The sequence below is a fragment of the Tachysurus fulvidraco genome, chromosome 2 (genome assembly GCF_022655615.1).
Source record: "Tachysurus fulvidraco isolate hzauxx_2018 chromosome 2, HZAU_PFXX_2.0, whole genome shotgun sequence".
NCBI lineage: Eukaryota > Metazoa > Chordata > Actinopteri > Siluriformes > Bagridae > Tachysurus > Tachysurus fulvidraco.
Genome location: NC_062519.1, coordinates 8,212,419 through 8,240,377, shown reverse-complemented (window position 1 = coordinate 8,240,377; position 27,959 = coordinate 8,212,419). Strand labels below are relative to the sequence as shown.

At 38.8% G+C, this 27,959-nt stretch overlaps 1 protein-coding gene across 7 annotated transcripts; it reads left to right on the top strand.

The window, feature by feature from the left end:
* The first annotated feature begins 304 nt into the window (after positions 1 to 304).
* nisch (nischarin) lies at positions 305 to 26,716 on the top strand. Of its 7 annotated transcripts, none has more exons than XR_007139898.1 (21): positions 305 to 551; positions 1,628 to 1,711; positions 1,868 to 2,050; positions 6,449 to 6,497; positions 7,449 to 7,612; positions 8,130 to 8,225; positions 8,582 to 8,677; positions 8,773 to 8,925; positions 10,482 to 10,550; positions 10,688 to 10,873; positions 10,972 to 11,100; positions 12,172 to 12,285; positions 12,804 to 12,951; positions 14,458 to 14,573; positions 16,450 to 16,517; positions 19,850 to 21,109; positions 21,522 to 21,708; positions 21,983 to 22,133; positions 22,925 to 23,049; positions 23,810 to 23,971; positions 24,922 to 25,230. XR_007139898.1 is itself a non-coding variant. In XM_027140756.2 (21 exons), exons 1-21 carry the CDS (start codon positions 471 to 473, stop codon positions 25,533 to 25,535), a joined length of 4,239 nt encoding a protein of 1,412 aa, XP_026996557.2. In that variant the 5' UTR covers positions 305 to 470; the 3' UTR covers positions 25,536 to 26,716. The 7 variants fall into 7 exon arrangements, 2 of the variants coding, with proteins under 2 accessions (XP_026996557.2, XP_047665820.1); XM_027140756.2 differs by having other exon boundaries at positions 22,925 to 23,053; positions 24,922 to 26,716; XR_007139899.1 differs by lacking the exons at positions 21,522 to 21,708; positions 21,983 to 22,133; positions 22,925 to 23,049; positions 23,810 to 23,971; positions 24,922 to 25,230 and adding an exon at positions 14,016 to 14,062 and having other exon boundaries at positions 12,804 to 12,959; positions 19,850 to 20,391.
* Positions 26,717 to 27,959: the final 1,243 nt, after the last annotated feature.

Below are 27,959 nucleotides of genomic sequence, written 5' to 3'. Positions count from 1 at the left end.
GCTTCCAAAATATGCAAAATCCAAGAAATTTCCTCAAAATTGACATGTGACATATCAAAACACTCAGAACAGTGAGGAGAACTTCCTCGCAAGTACTGTATTTGGGTGAAGTCACATGCTCGTATCCACTCGCCTCCAAAAGTATTTTCAGCCACCAGCATACCGTCAAAGTTGACATTTTCTTCAGGAAATGTACATTTTAGTTTTAAATGTTCTGCACGTCTCAGCCTTTGGTACGGGTCTAGCTGCTTGCACTCCAGTACGACAGTCGGCGCTATTGCGCTGCACATTTTCGACACCGAACTCCAAGAGAAGAAGGAAATGATATGTTAGCTGCTGGAATCACAACAGACATGAAGGGGGACTGAATGTTTTCTCTGCAAAGCTCATGAACCCTTACATGCATTAGACGTGCGTTGGCGTCCTCCAGGTTCTCTACGATGCTGTAGTCCAATTTTAACCTGGTGAAAATGGACTGCGCGGTGTTTACTGAGCAAAACACAGAAAGAAGTGTCTGTATCGTTGGATCGGAACTAGTGGAGAACTACACGGTAAAGTATTTAATGATTAGAAGCATCCTATAAATGTAGGTAAAGTGTATTTAGTCGCTGAGCCTGGGACACATCTACAGTACGAGAACGTATTAGCCAATCTTTATGGCCGTATCCCAAATACGTGAGAAGGGCACTAGATAGTGTGCAGAATCAGCGTCTTTCCTCCATTTCTAGTGCACCTATCTAGTGAGTTAAACGCTATTTGGGATCGAGCCCGAATTGTTTACGACAAAGTCATTTTAAAACGATTTCCAAGGGCTGCAAAATATTATTGATCATCTTCATGCTGTATAAAATGAAAATATAGAATGGTGCAGGTTAATAAACTATACTGTTAAGTTGACAAGCTAGCAAGCAGATTTTTTGAAGAAACCTGTAACAGCAACAGAAAGAGGCTGAAATATAGCTAGCTAAACTTCTGTTTTCGTTTTGTTGTCGTTTTTTTTTCGTTTGGTTTTCTATCTAGTTGAAGCTAAACTAAATAAAATACACGGATGTCATGTTTACGTATGTTGTTAAAATACGTCGTGTCGCTGCGGTCAGGTTTACTAACCAATTTCTAGTAGCTTTATAGCTAATTTAATTAGCGTTAGCCACTCCGCTAACGTCAAGTTGAAGTTCTAATATAATATATAATATAATCTGAAACGTTCATTTAGCAAACCCTAGGTTTATGACTGGGAAAAATTCACAATAATATTTGGGTTAATTGTGCAGTTAAATTTTTTGTAACTGTAACAGTTTTTTATACAAAAAAATTGTTTAATATTTATTCATTAGCACTGTGCAACTCAACAGGACCTAAATATCACCATATTTTAGCCTATTTATTTTAGCACTTGTATTCACTAGCAAGCTCAGATGTTTGTGTGCCTGTTGTCATGTTTGTTATGCTACCAGAATACAGAATATCATATATATAATAATAACAACGTATATTTGAAAGCATTTCTACAGCATGATTCTCCCACCACCAGGATTCACTTTGTGAATGGTAATGTCAGACTGAAAATGTAGTAGGATATTTTTTTAAATTACTAACGTTTTTTTTTTTTGTCTCTGACCCTGTTTAGGTTTACGTAATCGAGGTGAAGGTTGGGGACCATCGGTGGACCATAAAGCACCGATACAGTGACTTCCATGAACTGCATGAAAAGGTAAGTTTCAATCAGGTAAATAGCAAATATTCAGTATTTATACCCCCTGAACCCTAGTTAACATACTGGTCTTTGGCAAAGTGTTTTCCATTGAATCATGAGAGGAACAAGTGAACCGATTATTAGTGTTTAAACAGTAGAACTGGTGTCTTTCAGCTCATTTCGGAGAAGAAGATCGACAAACATCTGTTGCCTCCAAAGAAGATCATTGGTAAAAATTCTAAAACCCTTGTGGAAAAGAGGCAGAAGGAGCTGGAGGTGTATTTGCAAACTCTGCTCAGCCGATTCCCTGTTGCTGTACCAAAAGTTTTATCCACCTTTCTACACTTCCAGTTCTATGTGAGTATTCCTAAATCTCTTTCTCAGTGTTGCTTTTGGGAGGACGGGCAGGTGTCTATGTAAAAAGCTACAAACAAATATTTGTAAAAAGCTTACAAACAATATTTACATTGAATAACAAAATAGGATACTAGCACCGTCATGCTAAACGTCGTGTGTCATTTTTATGTTGAGGAAATGTAATAACAAGGAATAGTTAAAGGTAAATTTATATTGGATATGAGGAATCAAGCACTTTGGAATATAAGCAATGATGTGGTATGTGAATAGTTATGACAGATCGTATCTTTTGTCCTATTAAAATGAATGTTAATGACAAGCTAGTTCCTGTTATACATTATATAATATTACATGTTATAACCATGGTAATACACTCTTGAACTTACTGTAATATGACAAAAAAAAAAACACTACACCTTACACAGAAACCCGAAATCACAAAGTCCTCTGAGATTAAACTCTGTTGATCTTAAAACCATCCTGATTTCTAATAACACAATGATAGTAGGAGGACTGATTATATAACACAGCCACAGTGATAAATAATAATTATGTAGAAATAATAAATTCATTCTTTAATTCGTTTTTGGATATTTGCCAAACACAGCATGTTCAGCATCAGCATATTTTATCATTGGTGACAGTTTGTGACATTTCTGCACATTTTAATGCTGTTGACCTGTATACACTTTAACAGATATTTAACAGTATTCCTTGTTATTCAGCATTTTTATCACAGGCCAAACTCCACACTCAAATACAAAACGTGCTGAGATATCCAGACTTTCAAATTTTATTTAATGCCAACTAGTTTTCAAGTGCACTAAGTAAATGTATTTTGAACCATTCATTTTTATTTGTTGTTTATTTTAATGCCCAAAACGGAATATTTGTTAAAAGCACTGTAATTTTAAAAGAGTAGAAATACACAAATGTATATAATGTGTTTCATGTATAGATTATTGCGGAGACTGTTTAGACTTAAGATCACATGCCTGTATCATGTGGTAACTTGTGGTGTGAAAGTGAAATAGGAATAGACTAAACTTTTAGATAGTCTGGATTTTCATGCGAGTTTCGGATAATTCCACTATTTGTAGGAGCTACTTCCTTTTCCTTTGAGAAAATTATGGTCTAAATGACTTACTGTGGGCTTTTTTTTAGGCTCAGCAGTGGTTTGATTTAATCCTGACCCTCATTGCGTACATCACAGCTGATATTGCATCTCAGTGTATTTAGTCAGCCAGCTTGTACTCTTAAGATTAAGTTCTCCTTTAATATGTCCCAGTACGTTTCCTAGTGCCCCATTCATGGTTCCTTTTATGGTACGTAAAAAACATTACTACATGCAGAGAAACAGCATCGTATCAGGATGCGTTCACCTCCATATGTCACTGTTCTTTAGATGTGTAAAAGTGTTGGTCCCCTTCCTTTTTTGCACGTTTGTCACATTTTAATGTTTCAGATCATCAAACAAATTTAAATATTAGTCAAAGATAACACAAGTAAACACAACATGCAGTTTTTAATTAAGGGAAAATAACTTGCAATGAGTCTGTTACAGCGCTGTGGAGGAATTTTGGTCCACTCATCTTTGCATAATTGTTGTAATTCAGCCGCATTGGAGGGTTTTCGAGAACCACCTTTTTAAAGTCATGCCACAGCATCTCAATACGATTCAGGTCAGGACTTTGACTAGGCCACTCCAAAGTCTTCATTTTGTTTTTCTTCAGCCATTCAGAGGTGGACTTGCTGGTGTGTTTTGGATCATTGTCCTGGAGCAGAACCCAATTCTGCTTCAGCTTGAGTTCACAAACAGACGGAAGCACATTGTCCATCAGGTTTTTTTTTTTGGTAGACAGCAGAATTCATGGTTCCATTTATCACAGCAAGTCTTCCAGGTCCTGAAGCAGCAAAACAGCCCCAGACCATCACACTACCACCACCATATTTTACTGTTGGTATGATGTTCTTCTTCTGAAATGCAGTGTTCCTTTTATGCCAGATGTAATGAGACACACACCTTCCAAAAAGTTCAACTTTTGACTCGTCAGTCCACAGAGTATTTTCCCAAAAGTCTTGGGGATGATCAAGATGTTTTCTGGCAAATCTGAGACGAGCCTTTATGTTCTTTTAGCTCAGCAGCGGTTTTCGTCTTTGATCTCTGCCATACAGGCCATTTTTGCCCAGTCTCTTTCTTATGGTGGCGTCATGAACACTGACCTTATCTAAGGCAAGTGAGGCCTGCAGTTCTTTGGATGTTGTGGGGTCTTTTTGTGACCTCTTGGACGAGTCGTCACTGCGCTCTTGGGGTAATTTTGGTCGGCTGCTCCTGGGAGGGTTCACCACTGTTCAATGTTTTGTGATAATGGCTCTCACTGTGGTTCACTGGTGGTTCCCACAGCTTTAGAAATGGCATTCTAACCTTTTCCAGACTGATAAATCTCAATTATTTTCTTTCTCATTTGTTCCTGAATTTCTTTGGATCTCGGCATGATGTCGCTTTTGAGTATCTTTTGGTCTACTTCACTTTGTCAGTCAGGTCTTGCTTAAGTGATTTCTTGATTGTGAACAGGTGTGGCAGTAATCAGGCCTGGGTGTGGCTAGAGAAATTAAACTCGGGTGTGATAAACCACAGTTAAGTTGTTTTAACAGGGGGGCTAACACTTTTTCACGCAGGGCCATGTGGTGTTGGATTTTGTTTTCCCTTAATAATAATAAAAAAAACCTTCATCTAAAAATGGCATGTTGTGATTACTTGTGATCTCTTTGACTAATATTTAAAATTGTTTGACGATTTTGACAAAGGTGCAAAAAAAATCAGGAAGGGGCTAACACTTTTTCACAACACTGTATATAATTTATTGTATATGTTTTCTTGATTATTCGAGAGCATGTTGTGATACCTTGTGTGGCATACCTGACTGGGGCGATTAGTTGTGGATCAGTGAGCATTCCACCTGCATATCGTCAAACCATGTACAGACACGAATGTTTATGGTCTCTGTTGTGGCTCTGTAGCTTTTTCCAACTCCGTGTGTTTTAATACTTGTGTCACTGGGAACATTAAGTGGTCCCTTCACCTTCACCATGATTTCTGCTTGATGCACCAATAGCAACGTCTGTTATAAAATTTGCTCCAGGATTTTGGGCAGCATTTTTACATATATGTATTTTTATTATACATTTACATAATAATAATAATTTTTACCCTATTATATATAATATATATATATATAGATAGATAGATAGATATATATATATATATATATATATATAGATATAGATATAGATATAGATAGATAGATAGATAGATAGATAGATAGATAGATATTTATTTCAACTTAACCTTGATATACCTTATGTATATCGTGTGTAAATGTGAAGTGGATACATGCACTGGAAATGTATTCAAGTGTTAATATCGTCTAAATATTTCCCCACGCTGTGGATCATTTTAGTTCTTTACCTTGGAGTTTTGATGCCCCAACAGCTTTAGTTATCTCATTGCAAAGCATAACTGTAATAAATATTAGCAGTAATTGCATATGATTTTAAGTAGGAATAAGTAGCCTGACTCCAACCTCCAGCTCTACATGACATTCAGAAAAAGACCATCTGGCCCTCTGTCCATTTAACATGTAAATGATACCATTTTCTTAAGAATCCATTAAAGCAGATAAATAAAGACTCAAGAGGTTTGCTGAAAGCTACAACTTTTAAAGCATTTCCAGGGAAGTGTTTGTTCTAATTTTCCAAAGGTTTCTGAGAAACTTTCCCATAGTTTGTAGCAATGTCAAGGTTGCTTTAGTTGGTTGTGAATCTTAAAACTACACATAGTAACACAATAATATGTCTGTAAATCCACTGTTAGGAAAAAATGTGTCTTTTATTGAGATTAGTAACCCAAAAGTAGCAATGCTTCTTTCCTCACACTTATTTGATCTATTAATCATTGACTAATGAAACACTTTCTGGCGAAAGCATCATGTGACATGCACTAATGTAATAAACAGGTATATTAAAGGTGAATAAATGGAACAAATAAGTAATTTATTAAGTCGCGGTCTTAGCAAATGTTTATTGTTGTTATAATTATTATTACATCTTTATGAAAACGATATATTAATAATTGGGGCTGGGGGTGGTGGGGGTACTTTGTGGTTAGTACGTTTGTCTCACTTCTCCTGATGGTACGATTCCCTTCACCGCCCCATGTGTGCATTGTTTGCTTGTACTGTGTTGGCGCTTTGTCTACTTATGACACCTGAAATGTGAAAAACTGTGAAATGTTTACTTTGTAATTTTCCCCTTTATTACTTTAATATAGTTTTACTAATTAATATAACTTGTAACAAGTGAGTACAGTGATGAATAACAAGATTTTCTTGTTTTCAGGAAATTAATGGCATTGCTGCTACACTGGCAGAAGATCTGTTCCACAAAGGTATAGCTTTGCATATAGCTATAGCTTAGCATACTCGCGTATTTTGTCAAATATAAACCTTCAGGCAGGTCAAAGAGGCTGGGCATCACATAACTTGTGACTCTGTTTCTGGCTGTTCCTTGTTTTAGTTTAGTCATCTAATGACATCTTGTGACCCTGTTGCAATGGACATTGTAATATAAAGTATAAAGTACTTTTCACTTCACATCCTTCTGGAACGAGGAAGGGGATGTGAAGTATATACCGTGTACATATATTTATATGCAGGAAATCTGAAATATCTGTCTTAATCCAAAGCATTTAAAAATCTAATCACCAGCAGTAGTGAAACAGTGAAAATGGCATTTAAAGATTCCCGTCCTGCATCATGGACGTTGATTTGGCACTTTTGGCATTGTCTGACTTTCACTTTATGAGGAAACTTAACCTACCTAGCAAGATATTGGACATGGTTTAGGTATTTACTGCATTTACCCCTGCATTTGTTAAACTGACTTCTTGCACTTTGTGATCTTTTTGTTGTTTTTAACTTGATGGTTCAAAGTACCCAGCTTCCTTTTTGGCCAGAATTCACCCACATGTCAGGTTATTCCAGGCCAACACACAAATCCCAACATGTTGAAATTTGACTGTAGCTATTCTACTAGTTCATACAAATGCACCAAAGACAGCATTCTTTGTCTTCGATGATGAAGTTATGAATCATAAAGTCTAAAGAAAATTTGTTGAAATGAAACATGATTAATGCAACTTGCACAGAAGCAAGAAGCAACCTTAATCAGTGGTATAGTACAGTAAACATCATTTATACTAATAGCAGTATTCTATATTTCATTAGAAATTTGATTTTTTTTCATTTGCAATAGGCCCCCCCCCTTTTTTTTTTTTTTTTTTTTTACACATTGTCTTTTGTGTTTTTGTGTTGTATTTAAAGCTTTCCTCTTTCCTCAGGTGAACAGCTGTTAGCTGCTGGCGAAGTTTTTCTCCTGAGTCCACTGCAGCTCTATGCCATCACCCAACAGCTGAAGCTGGCCAAACCCACCTGCGCCAATGGAGATGCCAAGGCCGATCTGGGCCACATACTGGACTTTGCCTGCAGACTCAAATATCTCAAGGTGCCATTGTGCGGTTGTGGTTGATGGCATGCATCATTCACCATATGTATAGGATTTAATATACAGAATATACAGGGTTCATTGATGTTATTGCTTACTGTAATGCTGAGCTTCATAGTATTGAAATACATTTACAGCATTTGGCAGATGCCTTTATCCAGAGCGATTTACATTATCTCATTTTTGTACAACTGAGCAATAGAGGGTTAAGGGCCTTGCTCAGGGGCCCGACAGTGGCAGCTTGGTGGACCTGGGATCGAACTCACAACCTTCCGATTGGTAGCCCAACACCTTAACCACTAGGATACCACATGCTTGCATTTTGTCAGATGAAACAGAAATGCTATTATTTAGCACTTCCATTTATCATATTAGAAACCCATTTGATTTAGTGCCAGGTTGGTCTGACCAGGGAAGAACAGCTGTTGGATATAAATATGATGGATGACCCATTGAATTCACGGATGACTGATAACCAGTTGTATTAACACGAGCTGTTGTGTGTTTGCATGCACAGATCCCTGGTACTATAGGAGTTGTGGGCCCCAGCAATATTGAGGAACACAGTCTACAGTTTGACCTCTCTGTCTTTAAATCGGTGCTCCAGATCGAGGTAAGAGACATATATTTCTTCTGGAAAGCGATTGGTTGTTGTTGAGTGCGTATTGAGTTGGGTAGGATGTATTCTTTGCAGTTTAAACTGCAATTCAAATTCCAGATTTCTATATAGATTACTTTAGGATTAAACAATATTTCTGGATGCTCAGTTGTTTTTTTTTTTTAATAACTCAGATACATATAAAACCTTGGAATTATAAAACGTTTCTCCAGGAACACAAAACACTAAAGCAGGCATTGTAGCTAGGCAGTTAGCTTAGTTATATTCTTAATGGTTTCTGCAAGTTAAAAACCTTTTAACTAGAGATCTGTAGTAGGAATGAATTTGGTATGTTTGATCGTATTTTTCAGATAAATGACTGCAGTTCAGGACAAATCATGGGACTCCCTGCATTAAAGCCGACCCTGGCTACACTCAGTGTTCATCGTTCAGCTGCGTCCATGAAGGTTTTCTATTTGCTCTAAGTAAACCTCTTAAAAAAGTTTAACACTCCAGCTACTGTATTGATCCTGAACTGGGTTTGGGTAACTTTGTTCTGTAGGAAATTTTAGTTCCTGAAGCTGCTGAGTTTGCCCATTGGGAGCCCGAAGGCGTGGACATCGACTGTGCGGTGACGGCAGTTATCCCAACCTGGAAGATACTCACCACCCTGGACATGAGCCACAATAACATCTGCTGCATCGATGAGTCTGTGGTAAAGTGAAAATGTTTAAATTCTTTACCTGCTAGGTCTTTCTTTCTTTTTTCAAAAATCATATGATCATATAAACAGGTGATTGATGTTCCATTTTATATTTGTTGGAAGATTTAAAGCAGCCAGCAATTTAATACTACAATTACAGAGTAATTAATCTGTGATTTCTTTTTTGTACCCTCGAATTTCTCATTTGCTAAGATTAACATTGACAGAGGCCACACCCCTCAACTTCTTTACTAAAAAGCACATAGTTTGCTCCTCCTTTAACTAGGACTGATGAGTACATACTTCTCTACTGTGTCAAATGCCCCCTGTCCACCAGAAAGAACCGGGTGCTGGTTCAGAGCTAGTGCTGGTGCTGGTTCAAAGTTGGTTCCACTGGCGAACCTTCTAAGAACCGGTTTGCCTTTCCATGGGCTAGAGAGCCGTCACAGAGCCGAGTCTTCTGTCGCTGTATACAACGTTATACGGCAACATTAGCGCAGCAGCAAACACAAACACAACATCAACAGTAGCGGATGTTGCTTTACTGTTAATGCTCATGGCTTTGCGAACCTACATTGGCATCCAAATGTGGCGAATCCTGATTTAAAATTATTTTAAAATGGCTAACAATGTTTTTTTTTTTTGTCTTGTTGGTCACAGTAACCCCGCCCTCAGCCCCTGATGCAAGCAGTTATTAAGTTTAGACCAGCAACGTTCTTAAGAACCACTTTTCCTGGTTCAGAGCTGGTGCTTTGGGTGTCAGACTAATTTTAAATTAGGCTCTGGCTCTGAACAGTACTCAAACTGCCTTGGTGGAAAAGGGGCATGACGGGCACATATGCCAGGCCTTCTTTACGTTGACTAAAGGGCATATATTGTGTCCTCTTTACTGGCACTGACAGTCACAAACACCACAACCTCAGTCACACTGAAGAAGTTGTGCTTTATGTGCTCATCAGTCTCAGTGAGCACATAAACCACAACTTCTTCACTGTGACTGATGGTCACATGTTCCACAGCTCCTTCATTGTAACTGACAGGCACATATGTTTCACATATTTTACTGGGCCTGACCAGTGTGATGGAAACTTTTTGCAACAAAGCTGTTTGTGGAGTTCTGATCTTCTGTGTGCAGGACTAGAAGTTGGTTGTTTCTAGAAATTGTTATTAGCAGAGATGGTATGTATAACGTTATTAGAGGGTCCGAATGAGCTGGAGACGAGTTGGGTCATACACAACACTAGGCAGACCAAGGTTAGGGTCAGGTTATCCTGCTCAGGAGATGATGAGGTGTTGTCCATCTAGCCAACGGTAGATGATGTTTTTCTTTCTTCAGATTCTGTGTGTGAATAATATCTATCAGAGTTCTTCCTTTCTCATGCTACACGAGGACCGTTGGGTCTTGCTGCGCAGCAGTACGAATAAATTATGAACCTTTTTACTCTTGCCCTTGCGTACCCGTGCGCTATTTTCTCAAAACGTCCACAACTCCAGTACATAGGCTTCAGTTCTTTTACTGATTATGTCGAAGAGCCTCATCTTTCGTAATCTTCCTTTTGTCATTTTAGAAATTAATTCCTTCAGTCGAATTTCTTGATCTCGGGCACAATTTCCTGTCCGTGGTGGAAAATCTCCAGGTAAGCTGATGGATTTATAATGTTTATTATGTATAATAATAAATTATATATTATACTAATTCTAATCTTTCTTCATGAATATTATATTGCAACTTCTTTTGTCAATCTCTTGCTCTTGCTTTTCTATATATTTGCAGTATCTATACAATCTAGTGCACCTGGACCTGTCTTATAACAAGCTTACTGTTCTTGAGGGTGTTCACACTAAACTGGGAAACATCAAGACCCTGAATTTAGCTGGAAATCAGATTGAAACCATTTCTGGTCTCAGTAAACTTTACTGTCTTGTTAATCTGGACTTGAGCAGTAACAAATTAGCACAGGTATTGGGAAGTTTGTTGCTTACATTGTTTCGCTGGGAGCTGTATTTTGCAGACAATATTTAATTCGATTTATTTGTTCAAATTATTATTTTCTGCAGTTGGATGAAATAAAGCACATTGGAATGTTGCCCTGTTTGGAAAAACTCTCCATTGCTAGCAACCCCATGTGCATCATTCCTGACTATAGAACCAAAGTTCTGGCCCAATTCTGTGACCGAGCATCAGAGGTATGACTCATTGGCTAAATTATTGATGAGAATTTTATTTAGTTATTTTTTTGTGAATATTGATTATAGAAATGTTTCAGCATGAAATGACAGTATTTTCCGCACTATAAGGCGCACCTAAAAGCCTTAAATTTTCTCAAAAATCGGCCGTGTGCCTAATAATCCGGTGAGCCTTATGTGTGCACCGAGTTCCAAAAATTTGTAACAATGTTGTTGTCGGATCATTTCCTGCTGAGACGTAATACATACACTACGTACGCTGGCAGCGATAAACCAATCAGAGAACATTACTTAATACGTACAGTACGTACACTTACCTCCGCCACGCCTCCGGTAGGTATACTACCGGTATGTTGCAAAACAACATTTGTTTCTTCCTAACCATTATGCGCTCCACACTCCAGTCCAGTAGGTGGTGGTAAATGCACCTTAAGTTGGTTTGCCATCCGCCAATAAAAATCAGATGCTTACGAGGCACAATACAAACTACAGGCTATCAGTTACATGGTTGTAAATGGGAATAGAGCTGCTGAAAGTATTCAACATCAATGTATTTATGGTTCAGAAGAGGAGTAAGCAAGAAAATGAACTGTGCCAAGTTAAGAAGACACAGTAGATGAGGACTTTGATGGATTTGTGGGAGAAGATTGATTAAAAAATAATGTGTGTTTATTGTTAAATAGTAGAATAAAGTTAAACTAAACTCACTGTTTTGCTTCTGTTACCTTTTTTGTAGACTGTAGTATGTTTTAACATGCGCCTTATAATATGGTGCGCCATATGTATGGGTTAAGTACAGAAATAGACCCCATAATTGACACTGCACCTTATAATCCGGTGCACCTTATGGTGCGGAAAATACTGTAAGGTAATAATAGAATTTTACATTTGACAAGAGGACCCATTTCATATGAGCAAAATAACACACAACATAACAGAACAACCATATTCCCCCTTTAATACGTTTGTAGTATAATCATAGTTGTTCTTAAATGACTAGTTTGCCAGTTATGTTTTTATTAGAGATTGTATTTGATGTAGCACCACAGTGATGAATACGTGTTATTGAAGGTTTGCTTAGATGGCACAGTAACCACTGAAAAGGAGCTGGACACCGTCGAAGTGCTGAAAGCCATTCAGAAAGCCAAAGAAGCGAAAGACAGAATGGCGAACAGAGAAAAAAAAGTAAGAATTATTTTCGTCATATTCTTTGAGGCTGGAATGGAATATACCAGTTTGTTCCTCTGCAGAATAATCTTGGCATCAACTTTTTCATTTTGTAGGTGTTTAATGACTTAAACATGACCCTGTTTTCCGTTCCTCTTTCAAAACTGTCATGCCTAATCTGTTTTCTCCTACACCAACATGTCTTTAAACTGCAGGGCTCCGACTCAAAATGTGTAAATGTTGGCAGGTGTAGTAATAAAATTGAACTGAGATGAATCTCGGTGCACATTTTGGCAGTATAATATCATGTAGGGATGACAAAATTGTCATCTTGAAAGCACAAGCCTAGACCCAGGATGTGTTTACACTGATGTACAAAAATGAAAATTCAAGCTTGAGCCCGACACTAAATAAATAACACTGTTATCCAAACAATTCATTTGTATAATGTGATTCACTGTAGCTACATATTTAGAGCAAAGCTAAACCAGTATATTTCACTGTTCCTAAAAGCACCGTTTTGTTCTCTTGGTCAGATTAGTGATGTGCCCAGACTGACTGATGCAGGGCTAAATCCCTCATCCTCCAGCTCAGTCACTGCCCCACAGTCTTCCTCTTCTTCTTCTTCATCTTCTTCTTCTTCTTCTTCTTCTTCTCCACTCCACTGTGCCAGCTCCAGCCAAGGTAATCATGTATGTATCAGCACAGCATAAAGGGGCTCAATTTAAATCAAGTTTACTTAACATCATGTGATTATCCAAGCATCTGTGGTAGGCTATAAGGCTATAAGTTTGCCTTACTCGTTAGCAGCGTTAATAAAGAAATGATTGTCTTTAACATGAAGTGGTGGTTAAAATTTTATAAGGCATCCTATGAGAAGGTACTGACTGCTGTGATTAAATGTCAAATCGCCTGAAGAAAGAAGCCACCGTGTACGAGCATGTAAAAATGATGTACATCAAAGACGCTATTTAATGATTTTTGTCATTGCTGGTCTGTTGCTTTTTGCTCCAATATGGTGAGTGAAGGGCCCAGTGCATAGTAGGTGTGTCTTGAGGCTAACCTTTTAGCCTCTGTTCTTGAGTAGCAGATCAAAATGTAAACATACAGTACTGTACATTTGTAACAGACTAGTACAATGTTCCAACCAGACAACAATGACTGAATAATGAGCTTCTTGATATTTCCCTGAGCAACAGTACAGAATGATACTTTGTCATGTGGCCCTCTTCTGGCTAGATCTGGTATTGCAGCTTAACATTTTTTCTTCTTCTTTGGATTGCACCAGTGTAGGTTTTGTGTGCATACCCACAAAAACAAACAAATGCTTAACAATTGTGGTTCCTTTGTATATTGTATGCACCTGTAATGTATCTGCTGAAAAAATCTAATACTAAAATAAGGATTAGGAAATTGGCCAATCTTTTTTTTTTTCCTTTTTTCTTTCCTACTATTTTTGGCTGAAATTTGTATTTAGCAGAATTTGACCAATAAATAATTAATTAGTCCCAATGGTAATGAAAAAGGGATATATATTTAAACACTTTGAGCAGCAGATCAACAGTGAGAAATATTGATCCGTAATTCAACAGTGCTGTAGTCTAAAGTATTTTAAATAAGGAAAGTGAAATGATACTAAAAAAAATGACTGAGATTTGCTGTTGTAAATGTATTAAAATAAATATTTTCACAAAATTGCTCAAATGGATCTTTTGTACCTATTTTTTTTATTGCATTTTTCCCTCCAGCAGTTCCAAGGCCTAAGATGGATAATTTGCAATCCTCCTTTCTTCAGGTGATTTGGCATTTAGTGGTGGTGGTGGTATGCTATATCTGGGGGGAAAAAAGCTTGAACAGAAACTCCCTTGCAACATCTATACCATTGCTACTTATTTGTGTTTGAATGCTAAATGACTTATTTTCTTGCTAAACCGACTTTAAAATGCAGCAGAGCATTTACATATGGGTAAAACACAGTTATGAACACATTTGATTTGCATTCACACTTACTTTATGACACTGACAACTTTAAATGTACTGATTATTTGAACTTGCTTTGCTTGCTTATTTTCTTCTGAGCATCTCTGACAAGCTGTGTTTTACCTCTAGCCATGCAATTGACTCGCTGTGATATTTATTTAGTTCTCCCCCTCTGTTGGCTAAATATAAAGCCCTGCTGTCTATTTCCAGAAATAGCCTGCAAAGATGACGCCTTTCTTACCAAAGAGATATTGACTCATGTGGATTCTACACTTACCCAACGATGCTGTAATAACTACCCCACAACCTGTGAGCTTGTACCTCAGGTTAGTAGAATTACCAGTCTAACAATTGTACATTGTTGAAATTGTAATTTAACTGAATTTTAATCACATTTTTTTATGATTTTTTTTTTAAATCCTGCAACTACTGTTTCTTGGATTATACTCTCAACACAGAGTGTTTGTATATCGTTTAGTTTTGGTTATGCTTTAACACACAACTGTGGACAGATGGGTAAGTGTGCTGCTTAGTCCCTTCTTTGCTTTGCACAGAAACTTAAGTGAGTGAGCTGAAAGGTGGAAGCAAATATACTGTTAGTTAAAGGCAGGGTCTCCGATTTTTGAGAAATGCCTCAGAAAACTGAGTCGGGCCGAATAATTAAAAATCAAAAACAAAATTCAAAAGAAACATGTAGCCAATGAGCAGAAAGGGGCGGGGCTTGTCAATATGCGGCGGAGAGAGTGTTCAGTGCGCATGTGTGACATTAACAGAAAGTGGTTTTAACATTGACATGGAGGATAAAAAGAAAGAAAGCAAGCAAAGAAAGATTACGATAAGGCAAGATGTAGGATGTGTTAATATAGGATCAGCTTTCCAACACTAGAGAACTGAAGAAGCAGGAAGTTGGCGCATATTCACAGATTGGAGTTTCCCGAGTCAATATCTCCTGAGCTAAACGCCCTTACTACACAAATAACAAATCTTTTCTATCGTAGTAATGTAGAGAGGCAGCTACAACAGCGTTTTGCTAGTAACAGCGTTTAGCTCAGGAGTTATTGACTTGGGAAACTCCAATCTGTGAATATGCGGCCAACTTTACTTAAGATACCGATGCGCTTTTTTCCTTCTCGATAGGTGAGTAACGTTGGTTTTGCTTTGTTTCACAGAACTAATATATGCCGTCCTTTACATGATTATGCTTGTGTGTCATTTTTGCTTGTTTGTTTATCTGCAATCGTATTGTTCTTCCCTTCAGCTATGATAAAGACACATTTCTTTCCATTATTTGCCTGGGTTATGTATGTATGTGTGGGCGGAGCTATCAATACAGGGGTGGGACCCATTTGGGTTTAGGGGTGTGTTGGTTTTGGTGATTTCAAATGTCAACATTGGCTTTCAAAAATCAGAGAACCTACCTTTAAGTCCATTAATACAGAGTAAGTTAAACAGACAAGAATGTGAGTTCCCAGGGACTGGACAACTGTGCAGCCATATTTTGTATCCTCTCTTGATAAAGTTTCTAATGTAGCACGTGTATCATGACAGAAAGACATTAACGAAAGTTTCAGCAATTTTTTATTTTTGATCCAACATTCAGATGTTTAACTGTTTAGTAACTAATGTGCTAGAAGCAGGAAAGCAAGCTTTTCCTTGCACTTAATTTGGTTGGTTTCATTATTTCCACAAACATGCACATTCCTTATTCTGAAAAGATCTGTTATCTGTGCACACTAGTGTACTATAGTTACAGCGTAGAGGTCTCTTGCACCAATGCTATGTTTAAACATACATATACTGAACACTACACTTATGTTTTCTATTAAACACTAGGAAGTAGGGATTTGTTTTCTTTCTCTCAGCTGTCTTTTTCTAGTCCACTGGACAGCTACAAATAAAAATATAAATATCCCTGACATGAAAGTTGCATGACTCAGACACAAAGACTACTTGTTTGGTCCAGGGCACAATTTTGAAATCACTGTGTTGGAAAGTTTTTGTTGAACTGTGCACAGTACAAATCTACACAGTACACTATTAGACAATGACATTACAGTGTAAATCTCTCCGTCAATGAAAACATTGTGGATCATTGTAAGCTTTTTGCCCAACACTGCTGCAGTGCAACTTATTATGTGTTTTATATTTATTTTTCAATGAAATTTATTGAACTAATTTTTCTCCATGTTTGGTTCATTACAGGTTAAAACTCAACTTACTACCTGTTCATCATCAGAGATCAATTCTGAGCAGAGGCATGAAAGTTTTGGGTCAGTTTTTGTTTTCATTTTTGGCTTTGCTTTGTTTGACAGTTTCATATGGACGCTTCTCAAAAACTGGTCACCAATCGGAAATACTTCAGTTAGCACAAACCTGTGTAATCTCATAATAATCAGATTCTGCTCCTCTATGACCTGCCATTAAATTCCACTGAAGAATATTTATGGTTGCCAGTTTTTAACTTTTAAAACTATGTTGTTCCAGAAGCAATCCCATGAGGGATTTAATCTGATTTATATTTAGATTTAATCCGTTTTGTTTACACGAACCCTTGAATTGTGTGTAAATCAGATAATAATGATGTGCATGTAAACAGGCATCAACACCACTGCTTCTGAAGCTTTAATAGTAGTGAAAAGAGGTAATGTGTATACATGAGTACTTGCCTACAAACGTTTGATATCAAACCATGAACATATAAAGGCTAACAGAGTTGCCATTTGTAAACCTTTCAAATCATTATACGCTGATCTCATCTTTAGTATTTTGATGCCTTGTATACTGATATAAACTCTCCCAGGCTGAAATCGCCTCACCCCTTCCTCTCTTGGGTGCTTTAGATTGAGATAATGGGTGATAGAGGTGGATTACCGACTGCGTAGGAATTGGCAAAGGACCAAATTAGGAGGAAATCAAGAGAAATACTGTTAGTTATGGTACTCTCACTTTCACTACCGTACAGTGGACATGGTCCTTTTCATGGTCTCATCAATAACTTTAGAAACATACAATTAATGGTCATACTGAACATCCCCTGTTCTTTCAACATATCTAGTACTGTTTACGTTCTGTCTATATGTCTACGTAATGATTTATAATCCCACTATACTATCGGCTAGAAGAGTTAACCTTTTGAGTTCTTCCTCATTTCTTTTCAGGGAGGTTTTTCTATGCCTCTTTATTCTGTAACTTATTAGGAACTGAAATCTCACTCTCGATTTCGTAAAACTGATCTGTATAGTAATAAAGGACATATGACTGTTTTGCAAATCTCCAACTGTACTACATATTGTAAATCACAGGAATATATTAAGCGATCACTGCCCACCCCAGTGGTAAAACTATTAAATAGAAACTTATTGTATGTACAAAACAAACAACCAAAACATGAGAGTATGAGACGTTCTTGTTTTGCGTGTTGATTCCAATTTCAAACACACAATGCTTCACAATCTTAATGGGAAATTTAATATATAATAACTGTCATAACACTCTAAACAAACTTCATCAGTACCGTATGAACAAGTCTTTTTAGTTTTTGTTTGTTTTGGCTCATCATTCTCTGCTTATCTCTTACACTATTTATCTTATGACTATTTCGAAGTGTTTTGACAGTAGTTTGTGGAAAACATGAACTTATCATTAACTTAATAATAAAATGTTGATGGCTCTATAATGACTATTGTAAAGTCTACATTATTTGGCCACAAGTTTAAAGACACCTGATCATTACACCCATATACGGTTCCAGACTGTTGCCAAATGACTGGAAGCACACATATGTAAAGGGTGTCTTTGTATACGATAGCATTGCGATTTCATTAGCATTTTAACCTCACTGGAAATAAGAGGCTAAAACCTGTTCCAGGTTTATTAAGAACTGTTTTTTGCCAAGGACGGACTGTAAGAACTCTGGTGTTATGCACAGAACCCTGACCTCGATCCAATCGAACACTTTAGGTATGAACTGGAAGACAGACTGTACCCCAGACCTCCTCGCCCAGCATTAGTTCCTGATCTCACTAATGCCCCTTTGGGCTGGTTATTCAAATTCCCACTCAACACTCCAAAATCTAGTGGAAACCCTTCAAAGTAGAGTGGAGGTTATCATAAATGCAACAACACACATGGATGTGATGGTCAGGTGTCTTGCAAAAGTATTCATACCCATTGAACTTTTTCATTCATTTTGACACGTTACAACCACAAACAAAAATGTATTTTATTAGGATTTTATGTTATAGGCCAGCACAATGTGGGATATAATTGTGAAGTGGAAGGAAAATTATAAATGGTGCTCAAATTTATTTATTTGTTTGTTTGTTTGTTTGTTTATACTACAAATAAATATCTGAAAAGTGTGGCATGCATTTGTATTCAGCCCCACTGGGACAATACTTTGTAGAACCACCTTTTGCTGCAATTAAGTTGCAAGTCTTTTGGGGTATATCTTTACCAGATTTGCACATCTAGAGAGTGACATTTTTGCCCATTCTTCTTTGCAAAATCGCTCAAGATCAGTCAGATTGGATGTCGAGTGTCTGTGAACAGCGATTTTCAAGTCTCGCCACAGTTTCTCAATTGGATTTAGGCCCAGGTCTTTTGAGTGGGCCATTCTAACACATGAATATGCTTTGATCTAAACCACTCCATTGTAGCTCTGGCAGTATGTTTAGGGTCATTGTCTTGCTGGAAGGTGAACCTCTGCCCCAGTCTCAAGTCTTTTGCAGACTCTAACAGGTTTTCATCTAAGATTGCCCTGTATTTGGCTCAATCCATCTTCCCATCAACTTTGACCAGCTTCTCTGTCCCTGCTGAAGAAAAACGTCCCCACAACATGATGCTGCCACCACCATGTTTCATGTTGATGGTGTGTTCAGGGTGATGTGCAGTGCTAGGTTTCCGCCACACATAACGCTTTGAATATTGAATTTCTGGATATTTATTTATAACCTAACCCTGCTTTAAACTTCTCCACAACTTTATCCCTGACCTGTCTGGTGTGTTTTTTTGGTCTTCATGATGCTGTTTGTTCACTGACATTCACTAACACACTTCTGAGGGCTTCACAGAACAGCTGTATTTATATTGAGATTAAATGACACACTGGTGCACTCTTTACTAATTAGGTGACTTCTGAAGGCAGTTGGTTTCACTGGATTTTAGTTAGGGGTATCAGAGTAAAGGGGGCTGAATACAAATGCACACCACACTTTTCAGATATTTATTTGTAAAAAAAAAAAAAAAGACACCATTTTATAATTTTTATTCCACTTCACAATTATGTGCCACTTTCTTTCGGTCTATTTCATAAAAATGTAATAAAATGCATTTTTCTTTGTGGTTATAACATGTCAAAATGTGGAAAAGTTCAGTGAAAAGTATGAATACTTTTGCAAGGCACTGTATATGAGGACAGCATTGATTGGGCAAACAATCTCTACTTCCAAGTTCAAAGAAAGGGTACAGTTTACTACCATTTTTTTATGAAAGCGTACGCAGGCAGAATTTAGTGAAGCAACTTAATGTCACAAAAATTTTGCATTAGTGCTTGTTTGCTTGTCTTCAATTGTGAATTTACACAAATGTTTTTGCCTTTCAGCTGCTTTTACTGTCAAGAAAACTATGAATCATGCACCAACAGATGCTCCACACCAGTACTACCCCTCTGTTATTTGTCCTACACCACCACCAATTTGGACTTTATCACTCGACTTTCCAATTTGATCTGTCAAACAGATATGCAGAGTAAAACATCCACCGAATGCAAGACCTCTACTGTGGATGTGACTGAGCAGGGCAGCCCTGACTCTGGGGGCAGTTACTTTGAGATGGGTCCAGATCACGACGATGAGATCATGGGCTGCTCTTCCTCCTCCACACTTCAGGACAATGAATCTGAGAATGTTGATAGCTCAAATGTTCAAATTAATCTGATAGTCTGGACTCACTGCATCACTGTTGGCCAAGATGGAGGTTTAAATCAGATGCCGTGCTGTTTGGCTGCAACGGATAAAGCATTGGTGGTTTTTCAGACATGGTCTACAGAGACTCCACATAATTTGGAGGAGCTAATGGACTGCATTAAAGTTACACTGAAGCTGCCATATTCAGACATGGAGGCATTTTGGTTTGACATTCCAGACACTTGCATTTCCTTAAGTATGAAGTCCAGTGCCACACGATGGTACTTCTTCTCAGATGGACAAAATCTGAAAGAGATCCACTCTCATGTGAACTTGCTTCTAGATAGAACAAAAAGTGAACATATCTGTGGACAGTCTCGTGTCCAGGCATTTATTCAGCAGTTTCTAAATTCTTGGGAAATTGAAGACAACGATGGTGGAGTGAAAAGTGGATACATAGCTCACGTTCTGGACCATGCCTCATTGGCTCAAAGAAGTCAAAACAGTTCTGTTCCTTCTGATATTTTATCTCTATTCTATGAAAGCCAGACCTCCATCCCATTACTTCTGTTCCTCACAACACGACATCTCTGTGTACTCAAGGTTGATTTTGTAGCCATGTCATCAAAACCCAATGGAAATTGCATACGATCTTGCACCAAATTAACCAGAATTCCACTTGCATCTACATTGCTGAACCCCAAGCAAAGTCAAACCGGTCAAAGCTGTTCAGTCAACCATCGATTTTGTCATGGCCATGTTTTAGAGCTTATGGCCGGCCATGAGCACCTAGCTGCCATTTTCACTCTTCCTCATGACAAGTTTCTATTTCTGAAGCAGTTTGCTCAGTTTCGTGCCAGCCTTCAAGACATCAAGACCATCGCATTGCTACAGAAGAGTAAACGCCACCGGAGAGTGAACAGCACAACGCCTAGCAAAGCTACCCAGGAAAAGAGGTAGTGAGAGAACTTGTTTCAAGATCCTGTCATTATAATTCTTGTAAATATCCCCAGCAGCGTAAAGTAGAAAATTGGCTTGAAGATAAATTTCCATTTATAAAGAATCTGTTTATTCTGTTTAAGCAGAAGTTTACATTGTGAACACGTAAGGTAATAAGAAATGGTGGCAGCCAGGACATTTTAGGTTACGGTGCTGTTTAAAACAAATCACCATGTTACGTTTGTTTATAATACATTTTATAGATTTAATATATGAATTTCCTCCTTTCCTGTAGCATCGTTATAAAAATCTGAACGTACATTAGCAGGATTAAGTGAGAATGATTAATGTAAATTCTTGCTCGTGTTTCTACATTATAATGTTTGGTCCAAACCTTTCTGGTCTAAACAAGCTTATTATTATTTGAAGGGTTTCTCAGGACACGAAGAAACCCCATTTAACTCTGTCTCTGCTCAACCCTGGAGACTCACTTATCCAGCAGCTCACAGATGAAAACCAGTGTCCGTCCCACCTCTCTCTGTCTCCAGCTCTACGTCACCTCTCTTTACTGAGAGGCGAGGAGGTTATAATCTTCTTCCATGACAACATCGCAGAGGTATACATAAGTGTATTACTGAACGCAAACCAGGTTTCAGTTTGTGCATTCATTAAGTTTAATGTTTATTATTTGATTTAAAGAACATTTTTTTTATTAAATTTAAAGACCGGTCGCTATTTAAAAAAATAAAATAAATAAATACACATTTATAAATATATAATTTGAATTAAAAAAAAAAATTTTTTTTTTTTTTTTGGACATGTGCTATGTCATCACACCAGCTACAAGGCAACATGAACACAAAGTCTGAGTGTTCTGTTTGTTCTGCTAGGTAGAGAATGAAGAGCTGAAGCACATCCTGTGGACATCTGTGCTCTTCTACAAATCCCCTGATGTGGAGGTGACTGCCTGCATTATGCTGTCCACCAAAGCTGTTTATTTTATCCTGGATGATGTTGCGTCCACACTCAGTGATCAAGCTTGTGAGTTTCCACGTTATCTACATTTGTCCTTTTTTGGTATCTGGCTAACGCTGCCAAATAAGAGTGACTAAAGCACTATTCGGACGGGATTAATTTTACGTTGGGACATGGAGTAATGCAATTTTACCCCAGGACGTCTGTAATATTAATTGGCCAGTTCGCACGGGACAAGACATCTCAGTAAAACTAGCAGATGTGGGAGGAGTAACTCGCTTTACGTACCACAGTAACCTCCTTGTCATCATGTGTGTATGACGTTGCTTCCTGTTATCACGTGCGCAAACAGACAACTTGGCGCCTCCATGCTTAAAAAAACGTGCCAAAAACTACTTTTAAATAGGAAATGACGGAATTTTACCGTACATATTTACAGCGGGTCTATTCAGACGGGATTAGTATTACCTGAGGTAAATTTTCCGGACCTTTTTACAGAAGGTAAAAGTCGCCGTAATCTTTACTGACATTGTCCGTAATGATTACCGAGATGGCACATTCGGACGATGACACATAATGACGATCTGTTTTTAGACATAAAGTGTATGATCCTTCAGAAGAGGCCACATAAGTGGATTTAGAAGCCACATAAGCTAATCTTTCAGTTTCTAAATGTCTTGATGCAATTTGATTCAAGTCTCTAATGATGGTAATCCTAGTTTCCTTAAAATACAGTTTTGTATCAGTGTCTCCATCATGGTTTATTCCTAGTTTCCAGCTTCCAGTTCATTTGCAAGCATATTATGAACCGTGACTAATCAACACAGAAATGACAACAAAACTATTTTGCCATACAGTGATGTGGAGCTGGCACCCGTCAGACCACAAGGACACAGATTTCCTCATCTCTTTTTGCTTTGCTATGAAGCTGAACGAGCTGCAGAGTGTGAACGTCGGACTGTTTGACCAGTACTTCAGAGTGGTAGGTGAGTAGAGATGAGCAGTGGACAATATGTAAGTAATAAATCAGTACAGGATGTGATGTAATAGGAAAATATTTTTTTGTCAGGAGTTTACTTTTTATATCGTAATTCTAGAAGCAAATTAACATAGAAATTAACATAGAGTTAGTGGCATTTTAGACACAACGTGGCCAAATCTTTTTATTTTTGCTCCACTAGTGGAAATATACACCACAGAAACTAGCTCACGTTAATTGCCCTAACTTGCCTTCTTTCTTTTCGTCATCAACCTACAAGCTCATATTCAATTTATATTCCTGAAAATGATCAATTGTTGCCGATGAAGTGCTATATTTACTGTAGTAACTGTTTTAAACTAGGAAGTGGAATTTTACATGGCAAACACTGTAGTGATACACAAAGTCAAGCATCTAGCCGCTTGGAACACCATTTTTCCAATCAAATAAGTGCACCAGGCCTAAGATGAACAAGGAAAAGGGACAAAATGGTAAATTAGTCCAAGTGCATATTTAATCTGCTACTTTGTAGTACTAATAATTATCATACTCTGATACTATTGATGCTCTCAGATAAGCACATCAGGATGTATCGACATATCGAGATATTTAAAGAATTATATTTTTTAAAGTGGTGCAAAAATCAAACAATATGTACAAACCAATCAGTTGAAAAGTTTGTACCTAAAAAGATGACACCTGACATTAAACATTAAATGTTCTTCTTCAATTCATTTTCAATGTATTGTATTTCTCTATAAAGGGCCCTCTCCGGAGCACATCATCTCATGCCTGACCAGAGACAGCTACAGCACACACCACTTTCTCCAGCAGCTGATGAGTGTGTTGTCTTTACTGGAGACGGCGCCCTCCCCAGAGCCCTCAGACCAAGACTTCTACACACAGTTTGGCAAGAAGAGCACAGGTAGGATAATCAATATGGTCAACCCTGTATAAATTCTCACTACGGTGTTCTTTATGAAACTAGTATCATGAATCCAAATAACATGGTGCCAACAATCAGGGATATATGTTACCCTAACATGTTAACAGTGCTAAGTGATAGATAAGCATGTAGGAATGTTTAAATATGAAACATATTTAGTTTGTTTCACTTTTGCTTCCTAATTGTGTCTGTGGATGATTTGGTCAGATAAAGGGTTATGTCCAGCTTCTAAATTCGTAACCAGTGGCTGAGCGTCAGCTGTATCTGGCTAGACATAAACAAACAAACTAAAAAATCCAGACTGTGTCATTTTGACATTCCAACATTTTGTCTTTTTTGTTCCCAACCCAAAGCAAACACTTACCAAATACTCTTTAGTTGCAGAGATCAAAAGTAAGGTATAAAGGAAAATTTACATCAGGACACATTATGAAAAAAACATGTGATTTTATTTAATCCATGTTCAGCTTTGTAAATACAAGCATTGTGAAATTTAAAAAAAAAAAAGAAGTCTGCCTGTATCAGCACCAACACCCTCAGAGACTCAACCCTAAATTATGCAATGACCCGAAGTATTGCACTTGGCTTTTTTGTATTATCCTAACTTTACTTTGGCTGTGATATGATGTGATCTGATGTGATGACACAGCCAGGAAGTCGTTCCTTTTTAAACCGACTTGGCAGTTTCAAAGCAGCAGGAAATGTAGCAACTATTAGCAAAGCAATGTCAGTCAAGCAACCCAGTAAAGTTCAGAATTTTATATAAATATCATCTAAATGAAGCAAAGCCACCACATGTGGTACCCAACAATGAGGGTGTGGGTCAGGAAACTTCATTTTGATGTGACTCGTCGGCCATCTTTTTTGTTCATGTCAAATACGCACCATATGGACTGAATTATTGTTTTTTTGCCTTTCATCCAAAACAGGCAAAATGGAGAACTACGAGCTGGTGCACTCAAGCAGGGTGAAGTTTATCTACCCGAGTGAGGAGGAGATTGGTGACTTGACCTTCATTGCAGCAGAGAGGAAGGGCCCTCAGGGACATCCGCACTCGTTTAACGTTCTCTTTTACGCCCTGGTGTTCCAGGTGCAGAGCGGTTTGTGTGAGAGGGCCAAACTACAGCCGAAAAGCCTCGTTCTGAGTAGCACACATGTCTTCCTACTGGACGAGGACTACATCAGCTACCCATTGCCCCAGTTTGCCAAAGAGCCGCCTCAGAGGGACAAGTACAGACTCACAGACGCTCGCAGGATACGAGACCTGGACCGTGTGCTCATGGGATACCAACCATACCCCCAGGCACTCACATTGGTCTTTGACGATGTTCCTGGTCCTGATCTGCTGTGCCATCTTACCATGGACCATTTCTCAGATGAGAAGGAGCGTAAGCGGATGCAGGGTGGTGATGGAGCTGAGAGCGAAGTGCAGTGGTGTATTTTTGTGCCCGGAGCAGACAGCAGGGAGAGACTGATCTCACTCTTGGCTCGACAGTGGGAAACGCTGTGCAGCCGGGAACTTCCGCTAGAGCTCACAGGCTAACAGAGACCAAAAGGTTACAGAAAATTAAGTCTAGAAAGACTTAAAGCCGTAAAAGTCGTAAAAGGTGATTGGGCTAGTTTCCAGCTTCAGTTTTGGTCTCAGCTTTAGTTTTCTTTCTGAAGTCTTTAGGCCAGTTTGTAGTATAAAAAATGAATGATAATGACAGTATCGGTTAACAGAGTTGTTTCTGGAAAATTAATTTATAGCAGCATTATTAATATCCAAATGTATACACGGATACAAATTCTGTTTTATTCCAGAGACTGGAGCCTAAAATTCCGTATCATTTATAGGTCCTGCTTAGTCAGACAACTGATAAGGAACTGTAGCAGACATTGCATTTCGGATATACTTCATTAACTCACTGGTTGGGATTGCTTCTTTGTGCCTGGATGCCCCCATTATTGGTCTCCTGAGACTTGAGTCAAACTACCTAGACAAACTGCCTAAAAAGATTGTATTAACTAACATTAAGCACATTTCCGACAATCTGAGCACGCACCCCCCCCCCCCCGCCCGCCCGCCAGATTTTCTCAATCTGTTTACTAGACCTGCAAATTAAGCTGAACCAGTAAACCTTCAAAAGGAAAACTAAAGCTTAAGAAAAGCTGAAGCTAAACATTGGATATGGTTATCATCATGTAGGACAGAGGAAGGAAAGAAAAATCCTCCCAGATTACACACCAGATTACACACACACACACACACACACACAAACACTTTGTAAAAGTCATACTGAACTCTTTCAACACAAAGCATCATGGGAATTTGTGCAGAATCCACAAGAGTGTAATACTTTCTTTTATCAGGCTTCGTACTTTGCTCTTCTTCTCCCCTTCGCTTTTATCTTATTTATCTGCTGCTGTGTAAAATCTACCAAGTGTAAATAACTGAAGAGAACTGTGTTATTAAATGTTGTATTTTATTAGAAGTGGCATAAAATGTCAGTTCCTAGCTGATTTTAATTACTGAATGGATTCATATGTTTGTTTTTAAAGTATTTTGGCTTACTGAGCAGTTATTTTGGATTGTACAGGTTCTTTACTGTGCTTTACTCAAATAGAAATGTTTACAGGATGTCACATGTCAGTGGATTTGATTTTATGCCATTTGCCTTGGACATTAGGAACCCAGCATGCACTTTTAATTTTTTTTAAATAAATAAATGTGTTTAATGCAAATGTGTCCATTACTGTGTGAATCTCAATTATGCATTCCCTTGTGTGTGAGAGTGTGTGTGTGTGAGAGTGCGTGTGTGTGTGTGTGAGAGTGCGTGTGTGTGTGTGTGAGAGTGCATGTGTGTGTGTGTGAGAGTGCGTGTGTGTGTGAGAGTGCGTGTGTGTGTGAGAGTGCGTGTGTGTGTGAGAGTGCGTGTGTGTGTGAGAGTGCGTGTGTGTGTGAGAGTGCGTGTGTGTGTGAGAGTGCGTGTGTGTGTGAGAGTGCGTGTGTGTGTGAGAGTGCGTGTGTGTGTGAGAGTGCGTGTGTGTGTGAGAGTGCGTGTGTGTGTGTGAGAGTGCGTGTGTGTGTGTGAGAGTGCGTGTGTGTGTGTGAGAGTGCGTGTGTGTGTGTGAGAGTGCGTGTGTGTGTGTGAGAGTGCGTGTGTGTGTGTGAGAGTGCGTGTGTGTGTGTGAGAGTGCGTGTGTGTGTGTGAGAGTGCGTGTGTGTGTGTGAGAGTGCGTGTGTGTGTGTGAGAGTGCGTGTGTGTGTGTGAGAGTGCGTGTGTGTGTGTGAGAGTGCGTGTGTGTGTGTGTGAGAGTGCGTGTGTGTGTGTGTGAGAGTGCGTGTGTGTGTGTGAGAGTGCGTGTGTGTGTGTGTGAGAGTGCGTGTGTGTGTGTGTGAGAGTGCGTGTGTGTGTGTGTGAGAGTGCGTGTGTGTGTGTGTGAGAGTGCGTGTGTGTGTGTGTGAGAGTGCGTGTGTGTGTGTGTGAGAGTGCGTGTGTGTGTGTGTGAGAGTGCGTGTGTGTGTGTGTGAGAGTGCGTGTGTGTGTGTGTGAGAGTGCGTGTGTGTGTGTGTGAGAGTGCGTGTGTGTGTGTGTGAGAGTGCGTGTGTGTGTGTGTGAGAGTGCGTGTGTGTGTGTGTGAGAGTGCGTGTGTGTGTGTGTGAGAGTGCGTGTGTGTGTGTGTGAGAGTGCGTGTGAGAGTGCGTGTGTGCGTGTGAGAGTGCGTGTGTGCGTGTGAGAGTGCGTGTGTGCGTGTGAGAGTGCGTGTGTGCGTGTGAGAGTGCGTGTGTGCGTGCGCGTGCGTGTGAGTGCGTGCGTGTGAGTGCGTGCGTGCGTGAGAGTGCGTGCGTGCGTGAGAGTGCGTGCGTGCGTGAGAGTGCGTGCGTGCGTGAGAGTGCGTGCGTGCGTGAGAGTGCGTGCGTGTGAGTGCCTGCCTGTGAGTGCCTGCCTGTGAGTGCCTGCCTGTGAGTGCCTGCCTGTGAGTG

What these genes read in the sequence shown, in the direction of transcription:
- nisch (XM_027140756.2), top strand. Translation starts at nt 471, where the DNA reads ATGGACTGCGCGGTGTTTACTGAGCAAAACACAGAAAGAAGTGTCTGT. An exon ending in AACTAGTGGAGAACTACACG is followed by an intron (nt 552 to 1,627) that starts GTAAAGTATTTA and finishes GACCCTGTTTAG; the next exon opens with GTTTACGTAATCGAGGTGAA. An exon ending in CAGAGGCATGAAAGTTTTGG is followed by an intron (nt 16,518 to 19,849) that starts GTCAGTTTTTGT and finishes TTTGCCTTTCAG; the next exon opens with CTGCTTTTACTGTCAAGAAA.